The 21633-nt window shown below is 41.0% G+C and overlaps 1 protein-coding gene across 1 annotated transcript in view; it reads right to left on the minus strand.

Annotated features, from left to right (window-relative positions):
* Positions 1-11266, minus strand: part of septin9 (septin 9) — a 267624-nt gene extending 256358 nt beyond the window's left edge. The window contains exon 1 of the mRNA XM_062970655.1: positions 10968-11266. Coding sequence (XP_062826725.1) covers positions 10968-10989 — 22 coding nt within the window. The 5' untranslated portion in view covers positions 10990-11266. The remainder of the gene's footprint in view (positions 1-10967) is intronic.
* Between the last annotated feature and the right edge of the window lie 10367 nt (positions 11267-21633).

Here is a 21633-nt window from a genome sequence, read left to right on the forward strand (position 1 = left end):
AATTTGAAAAGTCCTTCTCAATAGATTATATCTTTCTACAAGATTAGCTTCCATGGTAAGTCCCAGCGGCAACTTTTATCTACTAAGAGCCCTTTTACACAGCCATATAACCCATAAAATCAAGGCAGATAATCCAAAATATCTGCTTTGAACTGGGTTTACTGAGCCCACACTGCCATATAATCCAGTTTAATGCGGATTTTATACAGCTGTGTGGAAAGGGCCTAACTGAAATCCAATTCTTCCATTCAATTATTCCATAAATTTAAATTCTCCACCCCAGAAGTTCCTGACCTGGGGAAGGATCAACACCTATTTTTAATGTATTGAATGTTAGCACTGCCATCTAGGAAACAAACCTGACTGTTACCTAATGGATCTTGCAAACGTCTGTTGTCGTGTTCCCTTTTTCTTCTATGAGAGTAAGATACTCAGAAAAGTCTCCGGGTCAGTACATACACTTTTTTTTCATCATGGTACTCAGTCTGGACCCCTTGAGATCTTCCATCCTGATGCTGACCCGAATAAGACCTGCTTCATTACTGCAGGTCTTATTCGGTGCCAGCATTACTTACCTTCATTCAATGTCCTGAAGGCTTTGCTAATGATACTTTATTGGTTTAGTGGTTGCTTTTATTCTCCATATAGCCCATGGATTAGGAGAACATGATTACTTGGTGATATGCTGGTGTAGTTTTATTTGTTTAAGATACATTCAGTACTTCCATAGCACCTCTGTGCAGGATTCCAAACAGAAAAACTCAACTGCAGTAAACCGGTTTTCTAAGTTGGGTGTTATTAGACTAGACTTTAAATTAACATAATGATATAGCCTGGAAAACATATTTTATTAGAACTAATAAAAAGCATCAATGAAGTATCCTGACTTGTTTAATTGTAAATGTCTTGCCAGGGTGATGAGTCAGTTAGGGTTGACACTTTACCAAGATTTTCATCTGTGGTACCAAACCAGCTAACTGTAACTTGAAGGGCAACTGTTGTGGCCAGGAAGTCCAGCTGCTATGAGCTATTTTAGTGAGCAACACCAGCTAAAAAAACATTTTGCAATTTTTCTAGAAAATAACAGTTGTTACAGATGTTGCTTGCATTTCAGAAGCAATTGTCACACAAGAATTAATTATGAAGCAATCACCGTAGTAGCAACAACTGGAGTTCTTCTGAGGTTGGCCCTGGCACCGGCTACATCTATGCATTTTGTCCACCACTGCTGACTCATGAAAGAACTAAAGCAGTGGAGAAGATATTGCAAAAAAAGAAGTATCAGACAATATGATAGTTGAACACTATTTCTGGTATTCGGTACTGAAAATTATGGATTCGTAATCTAGAGTTATAGATTGGTAACTGTCCTGTAGTTATTTTAATCTATGTAAATGTCATCCCAGTCCACCTTAAGAGCCAGTTGCCAGATCAAATGATTCACCCAGCGGATGACCAGGGTCCACAGAGGATGGCATTTCCACCCCTTCCCAACAGCAAGTAAGGCAATGCCATAAGAAGTAGAAACCCTGCTGCATGTCCTTGTCACTATCTTATTTGCTGGCAGAAGGGGTGGATGAAATATCAATTTTCCTGCACCATGATCACCAGCTGAACATATCTCCTTCTGCAGATCCCACTGCTGGCTATTAAAGTAGACTGAGGGGTGGTTGGTTCAGGAGGTGCTTGTAACATCTCCCTAGTTAAATAGCTGATCTAGGGTTCTGGAGAATAGTATTTATCCTGTTAATGGGCCCTTCCACACAGGCCAGAAACCCGATAGAAACCAGCATTGTAAATGTCGGTTTTTGTTGGGTTGAAGGCCAGACTGTCTGCCAAAACCCCACAATTTTGGTGGGGTGGCAAATAGACACCCTCCAGAATTGATCCGATATCAACCTGGTAGATATTATCATCAGCTCCCAGTCCTCGTTCCCAAACATGCCTGTCTCCATTTGCAACAAGTTTGTCATGTCAAAATAACATGACAGGAGCTTTGGTGAGGGGAGGAAAGAAATCCAGTAGGTTTACTGGGGAAATGGGTGGGCTGGGAGGAGAGGGTGATAATGCCATCCTGCTCCCTTGAGCTACTGCAGCCTGAAGAAGTGGCATGGCTGTGGGGATTAACCCTCGGGATTGTTGAAGGTCCCATACCTGGGAAGGTGTGGACCTTCCTGGGAGACCTACATGTTCACGGGTATTCCTGGGAGACCTACATGTTCACATGTTCACCTGTATCGAGGGGGGGGGGTTACGGGTTCAACCCCCCCCCTCCCCTGAAATTTTTCAGGTTATAAAAAAAACCTGGTTTACTCATGAATTTTAACTGGTTAACCAAATCCCCATGCTAAGTCTATGAGATGCAAAACATTAAGAGTCCCTCCAGGCACTATCTCAAGCAGATACTGACAGGTTTGTAGCAAGGGGGGGGGGTGCTAGGGGTTCAACCCCACCCCCTGAAATTTTCAAAACCCCTCCCGAGATTTTTTTTCTGGCTACGGCCCTGCCTGGGCCCAATGTCTAAGCTGCCATTTGGAGGTGGTGATAGGTATGTCACCTGTCACAATTCCCATGTGGTTTATATCCAGTGTATCAAATCTAAGTATATAAATCCAGGGAGCAGGGTGAGCTCCCGCTGTTAGTCCCAGCTTCTGCCAACCTAGCAGTTCAAAAACATGAGAATGTGAGTAGATCAATAGGTACTACTCTGGCGGGAAGGTAACAGCACTCCATGCAGTCATGCCAACCACAGGACCTTGGAGGCATCTATGGACAACACTGGCTCTTCAGCTTGGAAATGGAGATGAGCACCAACCCCCAGAGTCAGACACAACCAGACTTAATGTCAGGGGAAAACCTTTACTTTTACCTTTATACAGCTTCACAAAACCTTCAAAACAAACATATGAGACAGTCTAAGGCTTCTTAAACTCTTCCACTCATGACCTGTTTTTGCCCAAGACATTTTTATCTGACCCTGGGTATATAAAATAGGTATAAAAACCAAACATTTGCTGATGATAAATTCACAATTACAAAGCTTGCTAAAAAGTTTGATTTTCCTTTTTATGATGTGCAGCTGACACATCTTCTGCAGGGTCCACTGTAAACACTGTACAATAGATTCATGTAAACATATAAAACAACAACGTTAAGAAACTTTTTACTGTTGCCAATTTTTTGGGACCCCACATTTGAGGTCAAGATCCCATTTTAAGAAGTAGTGGGTGCAATTAAGAGAGAAAAGCTGGCCTGAACCATACAGTGATAGGTTACATGCCCAAATTCCAGTCAAATGCTTGAGCCACTGCCCTGGCTATGTGACTTTCTCTAAATAGAAGTGACTTTCCAGAATGTTAAGTTGCGATTTCTGTAGTCTTAGTATTTGAAATGTTCATTGAAAGGTCCTAAGACTGTCTATACATTAAAATATTCTCTATCACTGAACCATAAAGCCTTCAGACTTGATGCATGAAGAAAGTCTTCTTATTTTAAGTCTTTAGCAATCTAATTGTCCACTGAATTCATTTTTAATTGTCACATAAATACATTGACTACACATAACTCTGAATAAAAAAAATGGAAGAATGGTACTGAACAAAACACTTTAACAACAGTTCAACAGTTCCAGGGAGCAAAAGTCACATGAAACAGGCAATGATTAGGTAACAGAACTGCTAAGAAGGAGTCAGAGATCATATTGAACATATGCCAAAAAAGAACAGGAAGGTAGCTATCAAGATTTTGAATTGCAAAAGAACTCATGCAGGAAAGCTTAAAGGAAACTTGCTCTCCTTACATCACACTTGCCTTATGATATCCAATGTAAGAGGCAAAGTTTAATAACTTGATTATTCATTCTATACCTCAAAGCAGTTTGCAACAATTCTAAAACTAGAACGAAATTAAACAAGCTCTCAGATTAATCACTAAACTGACATTTAAATGAACAAGTGTTTACCTGCTTGCTAAAGAAGAACAGAATGGAGGTCAGCCTAACCTCCCCGGGAAGGGAAGTCCACAGCTTGTGAGGAGACACCAAGAAGGTCCTCTCCTGTGTCCTCACCTATAACAGTGGTAGGACTTAGGGAAAGCCCTCCTTCAAAGATCATAAGACTCAGGCAGGTTCATAGAGCAACTATGTGTTTTATATTTCAAAGCACTGGAAGATATTTCCCTAAGGTGTAATTTTAAATACATCTCTGAAGAGTTGGCACCATGTGTCGATTCCCAAAACACAAACATAAATTAGCCCAAATACACATTCAGTGTTAATTTTCTCACCTGGAAAAATTGGGTAGGTATTAATGAATGGGAGGAGTTTTCCAGGAAGAGTTGGCAGTGATTTAACTACTGACTACTGAGTCATAATTATGTCTATCCTATACAAGATGAGACACTCTGCCATGATTCAGACTTGTAATTACTACTGATGATTAGAATCAAAATAATGGAAATTATCCTTTCCACTTTCTGTGAACAACTATTCTGTTATTTGTATGTGCTAGGCTGTGCAAAGTTATGTTTAAAATAATGAGGTGCTCTTAAGTTCCAACGCCTTGAGGGTTGTTAAGGTACCACTAGAATTACACATCTGTGAAAAATGGAATGCAGTCAAGAAAGTGAAAACTGGAACATAGTGCAAAGATGCTGTAGTATGAAAGGGCACTAGAGCTCTTGACATTTTTCATCAACACCATACTACTAAACAACAGAATGAACCATGACACTTAAAGTGGTACCCAACTGCATTAACTCTACAGTGTAGATTTATCATAAATTTCATACAGATTAAAGTGGATTATCCTAAATTTTCCTCTTTTTTGTAGATGTGCAAGTGGCCACTCTGTGCTGCAGAATCAAAGAAATCCTGTCTGGAGCTCCAAATCACTTTGGGATAAATCCTCCCAGGAGTACATGTAGCATACTGTTTCTGATTTTAAATCCAAAAGAAAGAGTGCCCCTGCTTCCAAAAGTTTGGGAAATACAGTCAAGTATTCTGAGAATGGCCAAATACCTTAAAGGCACCAGATCCCGTCTGCTCTTGGAAGCCAAACAAGGTCAGCCCTGGTTAGTGCTTGTATGGTAGACCATCATGAATACCAGATGCTATGGGCTATATTTCAAAAAATGGAAATGGCAAAACTGCCTTTGGGCATTCTTTGCCTAAGAAAACCTATAAAATTTATGGGGTCTCCATAAGTCGACAAGCAACTTGGAGGTGCACACACACACATTCTAAGACCAGCCTGCCCCCACTGGCTCTGCAGCTTCATAAACTTTGCGTTTCTGTGCACAATTACTGTCGTTTCTGGCTTTAAAAACAGTTGTGAGATCATAGTATTCTGTGTGCCAAAATGTGCAATAAATCTGAGGCTGCATTACACTGTGCTCTCTTTCAGTAACCAAAGAGGCCCACGAGCTTCCAATGATGCTCTGAAGAAGAAAAAATATGGTGATATACTGCCTACATCACCTTCTATTTATGTCACTCTGATAAATAATGGAACTTACTGTAGGCTTCTAAACCACTAGAATAAAATTCCCTATGTGCTAATAAATAGGGGGGGAAGAGAGCAGAATACTGATTCAATGGGCATAGTGTCATAATAGCCAAAAAAGAGGAGCTTGGCTACCAACTGAGTGGATATATTGGTGTTGCTCTTAGTAACCACCTAGGTCTTCACACAATTCTTGTTTGCTGTAGCCATGTGTGATTCCTGTTTAGGAAATTTCACAGGGTCACACACAGTTCAGTAGCTAGCAGAGATAGGCTGGGCCCTTTTTCACACTGCAGAAGAAAAACATTAGGGTTTATTTTATGTTATTTTATTTTATTTTGCTGAGCAGTGTGGAATTCTGTAGGTACCTTGCTGGTTTATATATCCTGTATGAAGTCAAAGCATTGCATTACATTTTGGTTCAGTTTTATTGCTAAGTATATGAAATGAAGAAATCACCTGCTTGGAGATCAGTAGCTCAGTCTGTTACTTCATGGGCCATTCTGGCAACTAGACTGCTCTCAGACATCTCCAGTGAAAGGACTAACCTAATTGTACTTACATGGAAATGTGTATAAATGAATCCCAGTTGCCCTTTATTTTCATGCCAACTTGCTTCAGGAAGCAAATGTGCAGTTGAAAAACCCACAAAGTAACCAGCAGGGGTGGGGTTTGGAGAAGTATTTCCCTTACAGCTAGAGGCTAGGATAGCAAATTGCCATCTTATATTCTACCACAATCCTTTCGGTGTCACAACTAGATCATTCTGGGTCACTGTGGAAAAATAAAAATGGCATTTTACTAATCCAGTCATAGTTGCCAAAATCCAGAGATGGGGTATCACTTTACTAATTTACCTTGTTGTTAATTGCTGTCAAATTAACATTGGCATATGGTGACCCCATGAATGAGAGACCTCTAAATCACCCAATCATCAGCAGAGGCTGGATTTCCATCTATTGGGAGTGCTTTGAATGCGCTTTTCCTGCTTCTTGGCAGGGGGTTGGACTGGATAGCCCACAAAATCTCTTCCAGCTCTAGGATTCTATCCAAGTCTTGCAGACTCAGATCAACCATAGCTTAGTCCAAATACCTGGAATGGGGTCTTCCTCTATTACTACTTCCTTCTACCTTAACATGCATTGTTTTTTTTCCCTACTTTGTCATGTTTTCTCATGACGTAGTCGAAGTACGACATTCTCAGTGTAGTCATTTTGGCTACTAGGGAAGAGTTCATTTGCTCTAGAACCCATTTATTTGTCTTTTTAGTAATCTGCAATATATTCCAAACTTTTCTCCAGCACAACACTTCAAATGAATTTTCTTCCTGACAGCTTTCTTCATCGTCCAGCTTTCACAACAATATGTGAGATATGGAAAATATGCTGGGTGTGGACTATCCTAACTTTCACCTCCCCCTCTTCAAAATACTTACATGACTCTGATTATAGCTCTTTTTATTGATCCATTTCAGTATAAATTAGTGATCTTGAATGGGGAAGTGGAAGGAGACAAATATGGCGAATTCACCTTTACATCTGGCATGGGGGCATCAACAATCAACTACTTAATAGTATCACATAATTTGCTAAATCTACTCACAAGCTTCAAAGTGGTGGTATGAACTGAAAGTCCTAAATCTTGTGTCATGGGGCTTACTTGCAAAGTCTGAACCTGGAATCAGACCTGAGGCTGATTTAAGATTCCCCCCCATCAAATGGACCATCAATCTGGAGCAAACCTCAATTGCTGCTCTACATTCAGAAAGTACTCTCAAATTAAGAGATGCCCTCCTATCTGCAAAAACACCAGAAGATGTACTGTGCTCATATCAGGACCTCATTAGACAACTGCAAAAATGCCTCAATGCAATAACCACACTAAAAAACACTCTTGCCATTTTATATCCAAACCTTGACCAAGAGTGTCTAGAAATGAAGAAGTTGCTCCTCGAAAAGTACAAAGGGTACAGGAAGTCAAACTTGGCATCACTACCTGCAGAATGGCTTCTATTGAAGAAGAAATACAAAAACTTAACTAAGGAAAAAAAGAAACAGACAAACTGGCAGAAACTAATCGATGCTTCACAAACACATGACACAGTTGCTTTTTGGAAGATAGTGTCTGCGGGCTGGCAAAGCAACCCTTTTGGATTAGACTTCCACATCCCTGTGAAATCATGGGACAAAATTCTTCAGCAGTATGGGTGGAGAGAAGCAAGCTGGAGATTTACTAAACACCACAAGATCTCAATGGTCTACCAAACTGGCCCCCTGTTTCAACATCTGAAATTGGCAGACTCATTTCTGAACTTAAACCAGGCAAAGCCCCAGGAAGTGATCATGTGCCCCCTGAACTGCTGAAATCAAACTCTGAGTGGTGGATACCAGTCTTAGCAGTTCTGTTCACATGCATTGACCAGTCTGCTTGTATACCATCTGACTGGGGGCTTCCAATAATTATCCCCATTTATTTTTTTAAAAAGGCAATAGATCAGATCCTGCCAACTACAGACCAATTAGCCTTCTAAGCATCATCAGCAAACTGTATGCTAGTCATCTCCTAGACAATCTATTAACCTGGTTGGAGGAAGACATGCAGAAGAGAGAATATAGTATAGGTCATGTCTCTGCCATAAGTGTTTATATCAGGGTGCAACTTCTCACCAAAGTATCAACCATTCTGGCATAATACTTCAATAAATATGCCAAAATTGCTGACACTGGAAGGAGCCATATCATGGATATCAGCCACCTTAACCATAATCTGATTCATGTATATCCTACCTCTCCCTCAACATGAAATACAAGTCAGTTTACAACATAGTTTGAAACAAACTACAGCTTCTGTTGCAATCACTGTAATATAGTATAGTGGTTCCTACACTATTTTTCCCACTTAAATAATACAAAGTACATGTTGGTAGGTCACATAATGTATGGCAAAAATGTAATCTGAGAAGTATCTTTTTATTTGTCATCTCCCTCTGACACAAATCACTCAAAAAGAACCATTATGTTCTGAAAGAATTAGGTTTACCAGAGCAAGACTATCCCAGGTCCTGAGAAACTAGGACCTAGGAACAACTCTCTTGTGCTGTTATAAGAGATAGTAGTTCATGATATCAACAAGACTGATAAGCATCAACCACAGTTGCATGGAGTCTGCCATTCAGATAAAAACAAGTGTAATTGATGAGGGAAATATTGTATGTACATGCCCTATATGTACTATATTTTTATCGCTGCCTTGAGAACTGAGAATTGGAGAAAAGGGACCCATCTTTACTACCAACTCAAATACTATCCTTATTCATTGATGACATTGGCTATGTGAAGGTACTGTACACACACACACACACACACATGATATGCACACAGATGAAGGCCATCAAGCTTATAGAGGGCAGGAGCTACGGACAGTATACACAGATGGTGGTGCTGGGAACTGTACAGTACAGTCCCATAATCCTCTCACATGCTTTAGATGTGAACGTTGGTTTAAGTTGACCTTTAATATTTTCATTGCAAGTCACAAAAATGTAAAAGCTGCCAGCAGTTAGGACTTACAGTGGCTACTCCTTAAGTAAGAAAATTCTATCATCTCTAATTTAGGAACTCATGCAAAACCCAGGGAATTGAATTCTTTGACTGAAATTGTTAATGAAATATAAAAATGATACAAGTCCCAAATCATTCTAAATCAATCTGTGAAAAGAGTATGTCATAAAGTAATACTGCTCATATAGAATATAGTATGAATCTAATTATCTATCCTATATTGCATTTGCAGAAATCTGCAGCTCCGTTCTGTATGATTCTCTTAAATAGGAAAGTGCTGTGAATTTGCACACAGCTGATGGCACAGGAATGGCATAGGACTATTCTATCCATGACATCTAGATCCTGATCAAATGGATTCTTCTGCTTAATCTGAAATTTCAGTCTGCTAAATTATTGACAAAAGTCCAAATTGTAACAGAATAATAGAGTAGCAGAGTCACTGTTCATATATATTTTCATACATATTCTTTTCTTGCTAGCTTCAAGTCTGATTTGTGATTTTTTCCAGTGTCTTCAAATATACATTATCTAACATTCAGGCCCTTCTGCCAACCTATCAGTTAGAAAACATGCAAATGTGAGTAGATCAATAGGTACCGTTCAGGCGGGAAAGTAACGGTGCTCCATGCAGTCATGCCGGCCACATAACCTTGGAGGTGCCTACGGAAAAACACCGGCTCTTCGGCTTAGAAATGGAGATGAGCACCACAGATTCAGACACAACTATATTTCGTGTCAGGGGAAAACCTTTACCTTTACCTAACATTCAGGCCAGTGATCTCCTTCACAGAGTTCAATCAAGACATTCCTAAACTGTGTCAAGCATTACTTTTCTTTGGATGAGGGGGGATTTTTCTATTCCTGACACACTTTGAAGCCTCTCAAAATCTGAGGTTCTAAGCAAACGTGTCTGTAAATCAAGGCAGTCAGCTTTTTAGTATTTCATACAGTCCATTAAATTAACTTAGGTTTCTGTCCTTACAATCTCATATTAGTAATATCTAGGAGTACCTGTGACACGTTCCCAGCCCCCAAGGCTGTACAAAACAAGCTACAAATGAGTGGAAATTTTCTGATGAAATGTTAGGTCTTCTTTTCACAGCATTGGATTTCACAGCCACAATGAACTCTCCTATAATGTGCATGTTGCAAGAAGTGCATACCTAAACCACTTAGATGTCAAGCATGCATCTACACTGTACAGTTGATGCAGTTTGACACCATTTTAACTGTCATGGCTCAATACTATCAAATCCTGGGGTTGTAGTTTTACAAGATCTTTAGCTTTTTCTGCCAAAGGGCTGGTAGCCCACCAAATGCTATATCCCAGGATTCTATAGCAATGAATTAAAGCAACTAAAATGGTGTCAAAATGCACTGTAAATGTATCCATAGAAATAAGCAAAGGCTAAATCTGTGTGCTTGTTTAACTGCAATGCAACAAGCAGACCTTAAAAACCACAGGAAGACAGTATAGGCCTTCCAGAGTTCAGTATGTGGGACTTGTGCCATCACCATCTTTCCCTTCACTTACACATTTTTCACCATATGTGTTGAACCCTAAACTATCCCGTACCTGTTTTGGATTAAATGGAAGTAAAACGGGGTGGAAAAAAACAACTCCAACACATCCAAATTATACATCCAGAATAAATTCTGGAAAGCTCCAACTGCAGGAGAGAGGGGGGGAAGGAGGGGGAGAGAGGTGTTAGAGTTTTTAGGCTATGTATGCTTATTTCACAGAAGCCCCTTTTTGTCAACTGTTATTCATCTACAGCAAACAACTTTGAACTTTACAAATTACACAGCAGGTAAAGCAAAAGGAACAAGGCAGACTTTCTCTTCGTTTATCTATACAGAGCCCAACAGATGGATTCAAAGCCCCTGAACAAACTCCACTCACCTGTGTACGATGTCTTTTTCATGCTGCCCTTCACCCAGCTGTTACATAGGAAGAGAGTCAAAGTTTCTCCAAACTATTCTGGCAAATAATCCCCAGGGCAACTGTTTTAATAATCCTTTTGTTCCAGCAGGCAGAGCTCCGCAGGGAACGCGCACTCCTCCTACACACGTTGCATGTACTCACAGACACCGTTGAACCGGAGAGGGAGTCCACAGCACTCCCATTAATTAGAACACACCTTTTCTAATCTTGATATACAGTTGTGGGTTGTTCCAACTAGGCTAAAGACAAGCAAGGCAGCTATGAGGAGAGCTCAGCTGCAGCAGTGCTTTAACCTTTTCCCCCTCTTTGAGCAAATTAGCCCTGACACATGTTGCTACTCTTCCGGGCTTCCCATATCCCCCTCCAGGTTTAACCTGTGTGTGCAGAGGGGGAGGTCTTTTTGACTTCCACCCCACTGGGTCCCACACACCACTTGCTCTCTCTTCCGCTCTGTGGATCAGGTCAGAGTCAGGTTCAGGCAGAGGCAAGCAGGCTCTAGTTCAAAGTACATTTTGGCCTGTCAGCCTGTATATGGTAAATAGAGCTCCGCGATTCCCTCCACCGCCCCTTGGAAAGCACACAGAAAGGGAAGCCTTACTCAAGCCTGCAAGTTATGCAAACAGACTTGCTCAGATTCATCCTGGAAATGTAAAAGGCTACGTGTATATATACAGCAAGCCATTCATTGCTTGCAAGAGAAGTGCAACAATGCCAAATGGCATGCCATATAGATATCTGAAACTGTGTACACAATGGTACAAACTTTAATGTTTTATTTCTAGGAAGCTTAGGTTTTGATATTGCTTGGGTCTGTTGTAACATTAAATGCTATAAGCTACCATGGGTCCAGCAGTATGAGAGTAAGGGGGGGGGGGGGCACATGTTTCTGCACACAGTTCCTAGATATTGAGGCCTGGCCTTGAGAGTGAGCTAGGGTTGCCAGAGTACAAACTGGAAAAGGAGATCTGTCCAGCTGGAAATTGGGACACAGGAGGATGTTTCCACCTGCCCTCCCTGCATTGAGTGAGGCTCTGCCAATCAGAAGCATCACCCTTGTTGCAATTTCTCCTTGCAGCCTCTCTGGGTAGTGTGTGTGTGTGTGGGGGGGGGGGGGGGGCAGAGAAATGTTATCTTCCTGTGTCTCAATTGCCAGTTGAATGACCGTCACCCAGTCTGGAGACTGGACCAGGAGATACTATTTAGTTATGCAGACATCATTAAGTACTAAGTAGTTATGCATACATAATTTTTAAAAGTGGGGAGAAGGGAAAGAAAATAAAGAAATAGTAAATGGTCAGAAATATTCCAGATCCTACTTCCTCCTTACGCACACACCTTATTAAGGAAGCATTGCTGAGGCTAAAAGATAGCCAACCGCTACTGCTGTGTAGCACTAGAAATAATGCTTGATTGGTTTTCATGTTGTTTTTAAGCAATCTATGGAGAAATTTGGTTCATTTATGCATGTTTATTTGCTGGCTATAACAATTATATGGTGAAGTCAGGATTGTAAAGAGAGCAATGCTTTATTATATTTTTTTACTTTTATTTTTAATGATTCAGGCTACAGGGAACATTAGTTAAAGTTAAGTACTAATTTCCTTCAATCTGGACAGATTTTTTTCTCACTACTACATGGTTACAGATGCTCAAATTCTTGCAGTTGGGTTCACCATGCTACTGAATGGTCATGTGCCCTTTTTATTCAGATAAGTCATTGATGTCTAAGCTTAACTCTTGCTTAATACAACACTCACACCACTATCACGCTAAGTCTTTAAAGTATTATATATAAAGCTGGTAGCTAACTGCTAACTATTATTTTTAAACTTACTTTGGGTAGCTGGTGGGGTGGGCTTTTGGTAGGCACATGACAGCTTCCCTGTTCTCTGTTTTTTGTTGTTGTTGTTGTTCACTTTCATGGAGGGATTCTGTGGGCAGCTGCTTTTTACCTTGCCTGTTGTAAAAATTAATAATAATGATGATAAATAATTTATTTATTTATATACCGCCTTATCTCCTCGAGAGGACTCAGGGTGGTTTCCAACAAAGCAAAAGAAACCATACAACAAATTAAACATAATAAAGAATAATAAACATGAAACAGAAACATACAATTCAAAACAACCACAAAAATTAAAAAACAAAATGCTCCATCAGCGGGGTCAGATATAATAACCAGAGCTTCAGAGTGGACAAGACCAACTATAAAGTGCTAGGCAAGACAAGTGCAACAGAATATCATAGTTGTGCCCCATTCTTATCCATAATTGCATGTTTCTGTTCAGGAAGGTAGACCCCAGTTGTGATATGTCAACACTTATATGCTAGTAGACCACTATCTATAGCAGTGGTTCTCAACCCATGGGTCCCCAGGTTTCCTGACCCACAACTCCCATAAATCCCAGCTAGATTACCATCTGTTAGGATTTCTGGGAGTTGAAGGCCAAAACATCTGGGAACCCACAGGCCAACAACCACTGATCTATAGCATTCATTCAATGTCTCAGGCCTATACATGCATGCATGTTGTAGGCAGTCGCACACAGATACTTCATTGCATTTTACTGCTCATATGGCAATGCAACCTGAGACCAGAAGTCTCTTCTTCCAGCCCTCCTCCATTATCCTCCAAAGCCAATGGGGGTAAAAATGTCCAGATAGGCACAATGACAAAGTTCAGCTTGCAGTCCACAAGGCTGAAAGGCACACTCCATGCAAGCTCTTTGCCATCATCTAAACCCCTATTCCCCAGGATCCTGTCCCCTGGTAAGTTGATGGGTAGATGCAAGAGGATAGATCTCAATGAGTTGTTGCATGTGCTTGTCATGTCTATGTACCATTCACCAATCTGGGAGAACCCACAAAGGCTACTCTAACTTTTACAACTCTGTCAAAAAGAGAATTTCAGCAAATGCAGCCAGTCATTCAAGAAAACTGTACCTACTGAAATTCCTTCTTCTGCGCAGCCAAAGAAAACATGGACTATGAATGCTGTCATCCTGTGTAGAATCATCCAGGACACATTCTCTCATGTTGTACCCTACTCATCAGCACCAGTTATTAAAAGCAAGCTTAAACAGAGCTTGGTCCAGGTGGATCTTTTTTCTCCTCTTTCCATGTATCAGATCCATGTTACAGAATTTTGAAGGTTCTGGCATTTTGTTGTTGTATAATTTTGAGTCACTTTCATCTTAGGACAACTCTAAAGTGAACCTATCACAGCGTTTTCTAAAGCTGAGATTGTGTGATTTGTCCATGGCTGAGCAAAGAAATGATGCCTGGTCCCCAGAGTCAGAGTCTAGTGCTCAAACCACTACACCACACTGGCCCCAGCATTTACAGTGGTTTAAAATCTGTTTTGAATAGCCCTTATCTGAAAACTCAAGATTTTTCCCTTTATAGAACTTTCCAAATACTTGTCTTTTCCCAGTCTCTCTTCCTTTTTGTCTTTCACACACACATACAAAGAAGGGGAGGGAGGAAAAGTGAGAGAGAGAACTAAAGAGCAGGAATTCTACACCGAGGAATTACACCTAATCACCATGGTTTCATTCTTATTAGCACTAATCTAGGCCAGTGGTCTGCCATACTTCTTCTCTGCCTGCGGCCAGATGAAAAAAAATACAACTCTAAAAATACCAAAAGAGTTTTTAAGGCATAATGGCTACATAATATATATTCTTTTCCTTCTTTTCTGCCTAGATGTCAGAATTGCCAAGAGGCTCGGCCCTTTAGCTGGAGAAGGCAAATTCATGTTTAATATAGAATATATCCCACAGGCAACAAACAGGAAAATCTTTTTAAAACCATTTTTGTGAGTTTAAAGTAAGATCATTTTGGGGTGGGGGAGGGGGTTCACAGTTCATTAAAGAAAAGGGATTAAAATAAATGGCAGGAATCAAACCAGAATTTAGGTAAGCAAAGGGTGGCAGTTGCTCCCACATTTTTAGTTCTACCAAAACATCTCTGACCTTCCTGAAAAAAAATTCACAAAACACAACAGTCAATACAATTTCCTCCTCTCCTACAGCTTCCTTGTTCTTTCTGGTTTTGCTTCCCCAGTTCACAGCTTTCCAGACAAATACACCTTTCACTATAATCTGGACATATTGTTGTTTTGTGTCTTCAAGTCATTTCCAATTTATAGTGACCTTGAAACGATCCTATTGTGGGTTTTTCTGGGGCTGAGAATATGCAGCTCACCCAAGGTCACCCAGTACGCTTACATAGCCAAGTGAGAATTGACAGGTTTCAAAAGAAAAACACATTTCGCTATAATTGGGACAGCAGCTTGGTTTTCATGTGCTTTTCACAGGTGCCCAGTACACAGAAATTTAACCAGTAAAACATATTTTCATAAAATGAGATGCAGTAATAGGAAAGCCTGCATACATTTAACTTCTTTCTGTTGTGTAAATATCAAAGGTACTGGTGTCAAGAAGGGGAAGAACAGAGAACAGGTGAAGTGGTTCAGAGCATCCATGGCAGCTTAACTGATCTCTATTTGACCACATGAGGAGCTCTGGAAATGTCATGATTGGGTTGGGAAACAATACATTCCATACACAGCAACATTTCAGGATGCAAAAGCGAGAATGAGGAGCAAATGCCATCCACTGGGCTTCAATGGCTGTTAAGAGACTCATATCCACAAGCCTTATATCTAAATCCAAACCCCACTATCCTGACTAAACAGGACAAACTGCATCCTTCCAGATGTTATATCCCTTCAGTTCTAGTCATGATGCCTAATGATAAGGAAGACAGGAGTTGTAGTCCAGCATCTGGAAAGCCACATGACATGACATGACATGACATGACATGACATGACATGACATGACATGACATGACATGACATAACATGGCAGGATGGATTTGGCCTACAGGCCTTGTGTTTGACACATGTGCATCAGAGAGATCAGAAGCAAAGGCAAGTGCCCTTGAATAGAGGAATCTCTTGCTGGCAATTTCTCTCATTTTTCCAGGTTTGTTTTGCTTTATTGCTCCATTAGTTTGCCAACACACATGTGTTAAACTGTGTAACATTATCTACAGAACATTGCCTAATATTCAAACATATTTTGCAAGCAATTTTCCATAGTATGCTGTATTTTTGCAAGCTTTTTCTACTAATATATACATTTAATAAATGCCAAATTCATTTTCCATTTAGCACTGTGTCAACCTAGCAAAGTTTCAAAGAATTTGGAGCAAGTGTCTTCTGCAATCTAGTTCTTCCAAAGGCTCCTAGAAAGAGTTTAGACTTGTTCTTAAAACTGCCCCAGCAACTGGTTGCTGCCAAATGTAGGAGCTGGTGTTAGTGTTTATACTTGGGATTCTTTCGTCACATCTATCTGAGCATTTATATCGGAACAATTTATTTACTGGTTCAACCAAAAACAAGCAGCATACATATGCAGGCAAACCATCACACTGAAGATACAATGGGTTTAGAGATCATTTTCTTGAACTGGTCAAACCAGTTGGCAGCTATAGCTAGTCAAGCTATACTAGCCACAAGTCTGTATGCCTTCAAGTCACCTGACAATTTATGTTTCTATGGCCCCATGAATTCCATAGGGTTTTCTTAGGCAAGGGATACTTAGAGCTAGTTTTCCAAGTTTCTTCCTTGGAAATATGGCATTCATTGGTGATCTCCCATCCAAGTACTAAGCAGTGCTGCCTCTACCTACCACTTCTAAGATCAGACATGTTCTGGTGCTTTTAGAACATGCAAAATCACTTTACATTCTCTTTCTTGTGTGCTGTAGCTGTACTAGGCAATTCAAACAACAGCATTTCCTTATTGTTAACAATTTCATTGGAAAACTGGTAGAACAATGTTTCTATGATCTTTGGAACAGAAAGATCAGGTAGATCTATATTGACCTACATGATATGGTTCAAGGAACTCTAAAGCCAGAGCATGAGAAACACACACATAGTACCCTTTTACACAACTGTATAAAGTCCACATTATCTGCTTCGAACTGGATTATATGGCAGTGTAGATTTTCCAGTTCAAATCAGATAACATGGAGAGAGACAGAAAGTGAGAGAGAAAGAGAGAACAATATTTTAGTTTCTTGATAGCAAGTTGTTTCACACCTGGTTTAGTAATAAGCATTTGCAGCAGCAGTTTTTCCACTATATTACACAATGAATTATAGCCTATAAAATCAAGCTTTCATGGGAGACTGAAGAACATTTTGTAGCTAGAGAACTACGTGCATTAAGTTTAGCTTTCAGAGGCAACTGAGGCCCATTCTACACAACTGTATAAAATCCAGATTATCTGCTTTGAACTGGATAATCTGGCTGTGTAGATTCAGGCCCCTTCCACACAGCTGTATAAAATCTACATTGAGCTGGATTATATGGCAGTGTGGACTCAGATAACCCAGTTCAAAAGCAGATATTGTGGAGTATCTGCCTTGATATTCTGGGTTATATGGCTGTGTGGAAGGTCCCTCAGATAATCCGCACTATCTGCTTTGAACTCGATTATCTGCCTTGATATTCTGGATTATATGGCAGCATAGAAGGGTCCTGACCTTCCACTATATTGCAGCAATATAATGAAAAATGATCAACACTTAGAAAACTATAGCTGGTATATCTTTCTCTGATTCAAAAGGGAGATTGGACCTGGACTGGCAAAATATGCCTCATGCCATTGAAGCCACATGTGATTTCAGTAAGAAGAGGCCCCATGCAACCTGGAATCTAGACCATTAGGACAATGCAACCACACTCAAGGAAGGTTGGCCACACCACCAGGCCTGTAGCCCGGGGGGGGGGGGGGGCGTGGTTAGGGGTTCAACCTCCCCCCCCCCCATTTTTTTCAGTTTTAAAAAAACCTGGTTTATTCATGAATTTTAACTGGTTAACCAAATCCCCATGCTAAGTCTATGAGACGCAAAAAATTAAGAGTCCCTCCAGGCACTATCTCAAGCAGATATTAACTGGTCTGTAGCTGGGGGGGGGGGGTTTAGAGGTTCAAACCCCCCCCCCCATTTTCAAAACCCTCCCCAACTTTTTTTTCTGGCTACTGAGGCGGGAGGTTAAAGAACCCCAGGAAATGCCATATATGGGCAGAGATGGCGACGGCTAGCGAGCCGGGTGCATAAGCTCACAGAAACATGTGATTTCTGGGAAATCACGTGTTTCTGAAGAAATGAAATCTAAGAATAGACAAACTGCGCATGCGCACGCAGGTGCTCTGAGTGATTGTGAACACGACACAGAAAGAGTGCGCCCGGGCCGCTGGTCGGCGCTGATTGGATGCAAGTCGAGCCGCGTCACAACTCTAAGCCAATGAATTTGCTTGTGGGCGGGCATAACCCGAACCCTGTAATTTGTATAAATATTTACTCAGCCCACCGCTGGGGGTTCTCCCTTGGGAAGCACCGTGTTGTGCTAGGGGGAACCCCAGCGGCCGCTTGCCAATAAACTGTTTTTCTTGGAAAGACTCCAGTTGTCCGTCTTCAATTCCTCCCACTGCGCTCGCAAGGACCGTAGCACAAAGGTTCCGCTACACTACGGCCCTGCACACCACTGCATATCAAGTCGATTACCATGTGTCTTGCTTGGGCTGTATTGTGCCCACTTTGATGGCCCTCATCTGGAATATTAATGACTCCATACATTTACTAATCACTTCCACAGATTGCAGGTTTGGTTTTCTGGGTCGGAGGCCCCTTCTACACTGCCATATAATCCTGATTATCAAATCAAATAATCTGCTTTATCTGCTTTGAACTGGGTTATATGAGTCTACACTGCCATATAATTCAGTTCAAAACAGGTAATCTGGATTTTATATGGCAGAAGGGACCTTGGTTGTTTATCTGTCCTGTAACTACAGCCCTTCAGGTTGTACCCTAGCTTTCCAGGCAAGAGTTCAACCTACATCCAAAAGCCTGTTTCTGCTCCCCTTCATTGAAATATATATATATTTCACAGCAAAATATTCTGTATTTGTTGTTGTTGTTTTAACAAAAGTAAATTAGAAAGTATTTCCATGATTCTCATTAATTTCCCGAACACTTGTTGTGTGACATATATTCACTATCCAGATGAGATCTTCCCCCAAGTAATAAATATTCCACTGAAGAAGGAAAATTACAGGCAGGAATCTACCAGATGTACTTTTTGTGGAGTGGCCAGATGCCCCTTCTTCCCATTCTGAGAGCAGGGCCTGGAAGCACAAAGGGGAGGTGAATGAAGAAGATAGGAAGGGGCAAGGGAACAAGGGATCAGAGATGCATGGCTACTAGCTGCCAAGCAACCATCATTGTAATTTGGAAACAGCTTTGCTGGTGGATGTGAGAATGGAAAACAGAGCGATGAGGCCGCAAGTCATCCACCTCCACCTCTCCACTGTTGTGTTTGTTTTACTTCTGGCCCTGCCAGCTCCATTCCAACACACAAAATCTCCTCTTCCATAGCTACATGTCTGGGGGGCACACAGAAAGTTTTCCACCCAGCTTAACTTCCTTGTCAGACTCACAGGCCAGCTCTTGGCAGGATAGAAGGATGGGAAGGAAGCTGCCAAAACAAACAGTAGGTGTGCTATGCCACCCAGTTGCTGGCAGGCAAGAGGGAGCAGAATGAACTAGTAAAAACACCCCAAATATTAATGGTAAAAGAATTTGAAGCACGGGGGGAAGTGACAACACAAATAGAGATGCCACAAGACAGCAGCTGCAGATCTCTCACTACCAAGGGGCCTCTCATAACCACAGCCAATTTGTGATCCTAGTGATGCCAGGAGGAGGTGGGCAACTGAGGAATGAGCAGCAACTGAGAGTTGACTTGCCCTCTCTATTTTGATCAAGCCATTGGGCTGGTGGCCCTCCTAAATCAATAGGAAGGAGCTTGCCTCTTAAAAATCAGCCTAGCAATCTTTCATGAAGAGCCAGCGAAACAGCAATTGAGATGGTTACATTTTGCAGAAATGATTTTATGTCCCAAACATAACAATAATAAGTTAATGAACATTTTGTCCCAGAATCTTGGGGCAGATACTAGCCAAACTGAATAGCTACCAAGCACGGTATGCGAGAAGCTCACCAACTGGAATGACCACTTTGTGAGTGGAATGTCAAGCCACCCCTCAAAGGCTAACTGTATGCTGTGTTAAACATGTAATTTAAGGGGTTTTTTCCCAAATAAGTATTGTCAGTCCCATATGATGCAGTGCATGAAGTTTTTCCCAACTGGTTTTTATTTCAAAACATATATCTCACACAATTTGAAGGGAACTCTGCCGATGTCAATAGTGCCTCTCCCCTCCCATTTTTAAACCTCGTGTCTGTAGGGAAGAAGCAAAATGTTGAAATCAAAACTGATTGTGAGGACAATTTAAAATTTCCTCGTCTTTGTGTACTGGTCCCAATTCATGGGGGGGGGGGACATGTAGGTAAAACGCATTAACATAATATGCACTTTAATGTTCTCACATTTTTGCCTCAAGGGTCAGCATTTAGTATTTGCTCTTATATGAAGGCAGCCTAAAATTAGGTGGGGTTTTTAAAAAGAGTGTTATATGTTTTGAATGCTTTCAAAAATATAATAAGCTGGAAAGAAAAGTGGATTATTCATAGGTTTAGGTAAGCTGGAAGGAAACTTTCCCTCAGTTGTTTATATTATTGAATTTGTTGCAATACTCCGCATAACAAAGTGGGTCCATGCAATTACTCTTGAGGGAAGAAAAGCAAGAGGAGGAGGAGGAAAGTAAAGTTTAGTCCAGGAGAAGGAATACTTTTTGAACTACAGTACTCAGCATTGCTTACCACTGCTTATGCTGGCTTGGGCTGATGGGCATTTCAGGCCAACAACATCCATGGCCTCACATTCCCACTCCTGCTTTAGTTGCATTCTATGTATTCAGTGTTATGTGTCTTGTCAACTTTAGGCTATTTGCTAAGAAGGATTATTCTTAGTCTGCTATCCATACACCTGCCATCTCAAACTAGGAGTTGTTTTCCCTTTCCCGCCAAGAGCCAGGTGAGTTCTGGGTCTGCCTCTTCATGTTTTGTTGTGTGTGCTTCGTTGCACAGAGATTATGGCACCCTGACAACAGCATGAATGGACAGCTTCTTATGGAAAAATAGCCTCAGAACTTGGATGTAGTTCAGTTGGAGCTGGTGGAACCGCCTTCTGCCGGCAGCTGCACAAAGGGAGCCACATGGAATTTCCTCCACATCACCGGCTGCCACTCAGTCTTTGCAGTTGAGAGGGGTGACTTTACAGAGAGAGACAGAAGTCAAATTGCTATCTATCCAGAAAGTCACAAAGTACATTTTAAAGACGAGGGAGGGAGGGGAGTATTTGCAATTGTTATTGTGTGCATGTGAATAAGTCCCCTTCTACACAGCTGAATAAAATCCCACATTTTGTGCTTTAAGCTGGAATATATGGCAGTGTGGGCTCAGACAACCCAGATCTAAACAGATATTATGGGATTTTCTGTCTTGATATTCTCAGTTGTATGGCTATGTGGAAGGGCCCTTAGAATCCACAATGGTTTCATTCACTCAGCAGAACCGAATAAGGATTGCTTTATCTAAGCTGGAAAAGAAGCTACTGCATGCAATCTGGTACACACACAAATGCA

Source organism: Anolis carolinensis, chromosome 2 (genome assembly GCF_035594765.1).
Source record: "Anolis carolinensis isolate JA03-04 chromosome 2, rAnoCar3.1.pri, whole genome shotgun sequence".
Taxonomy (NCBI): domain Eukaryota; kingdom Metazoa; phylum Chordata; class Lepidosauria; order Squamata; family Dactyloidae; genus Anolis; species Anolis carolinensis.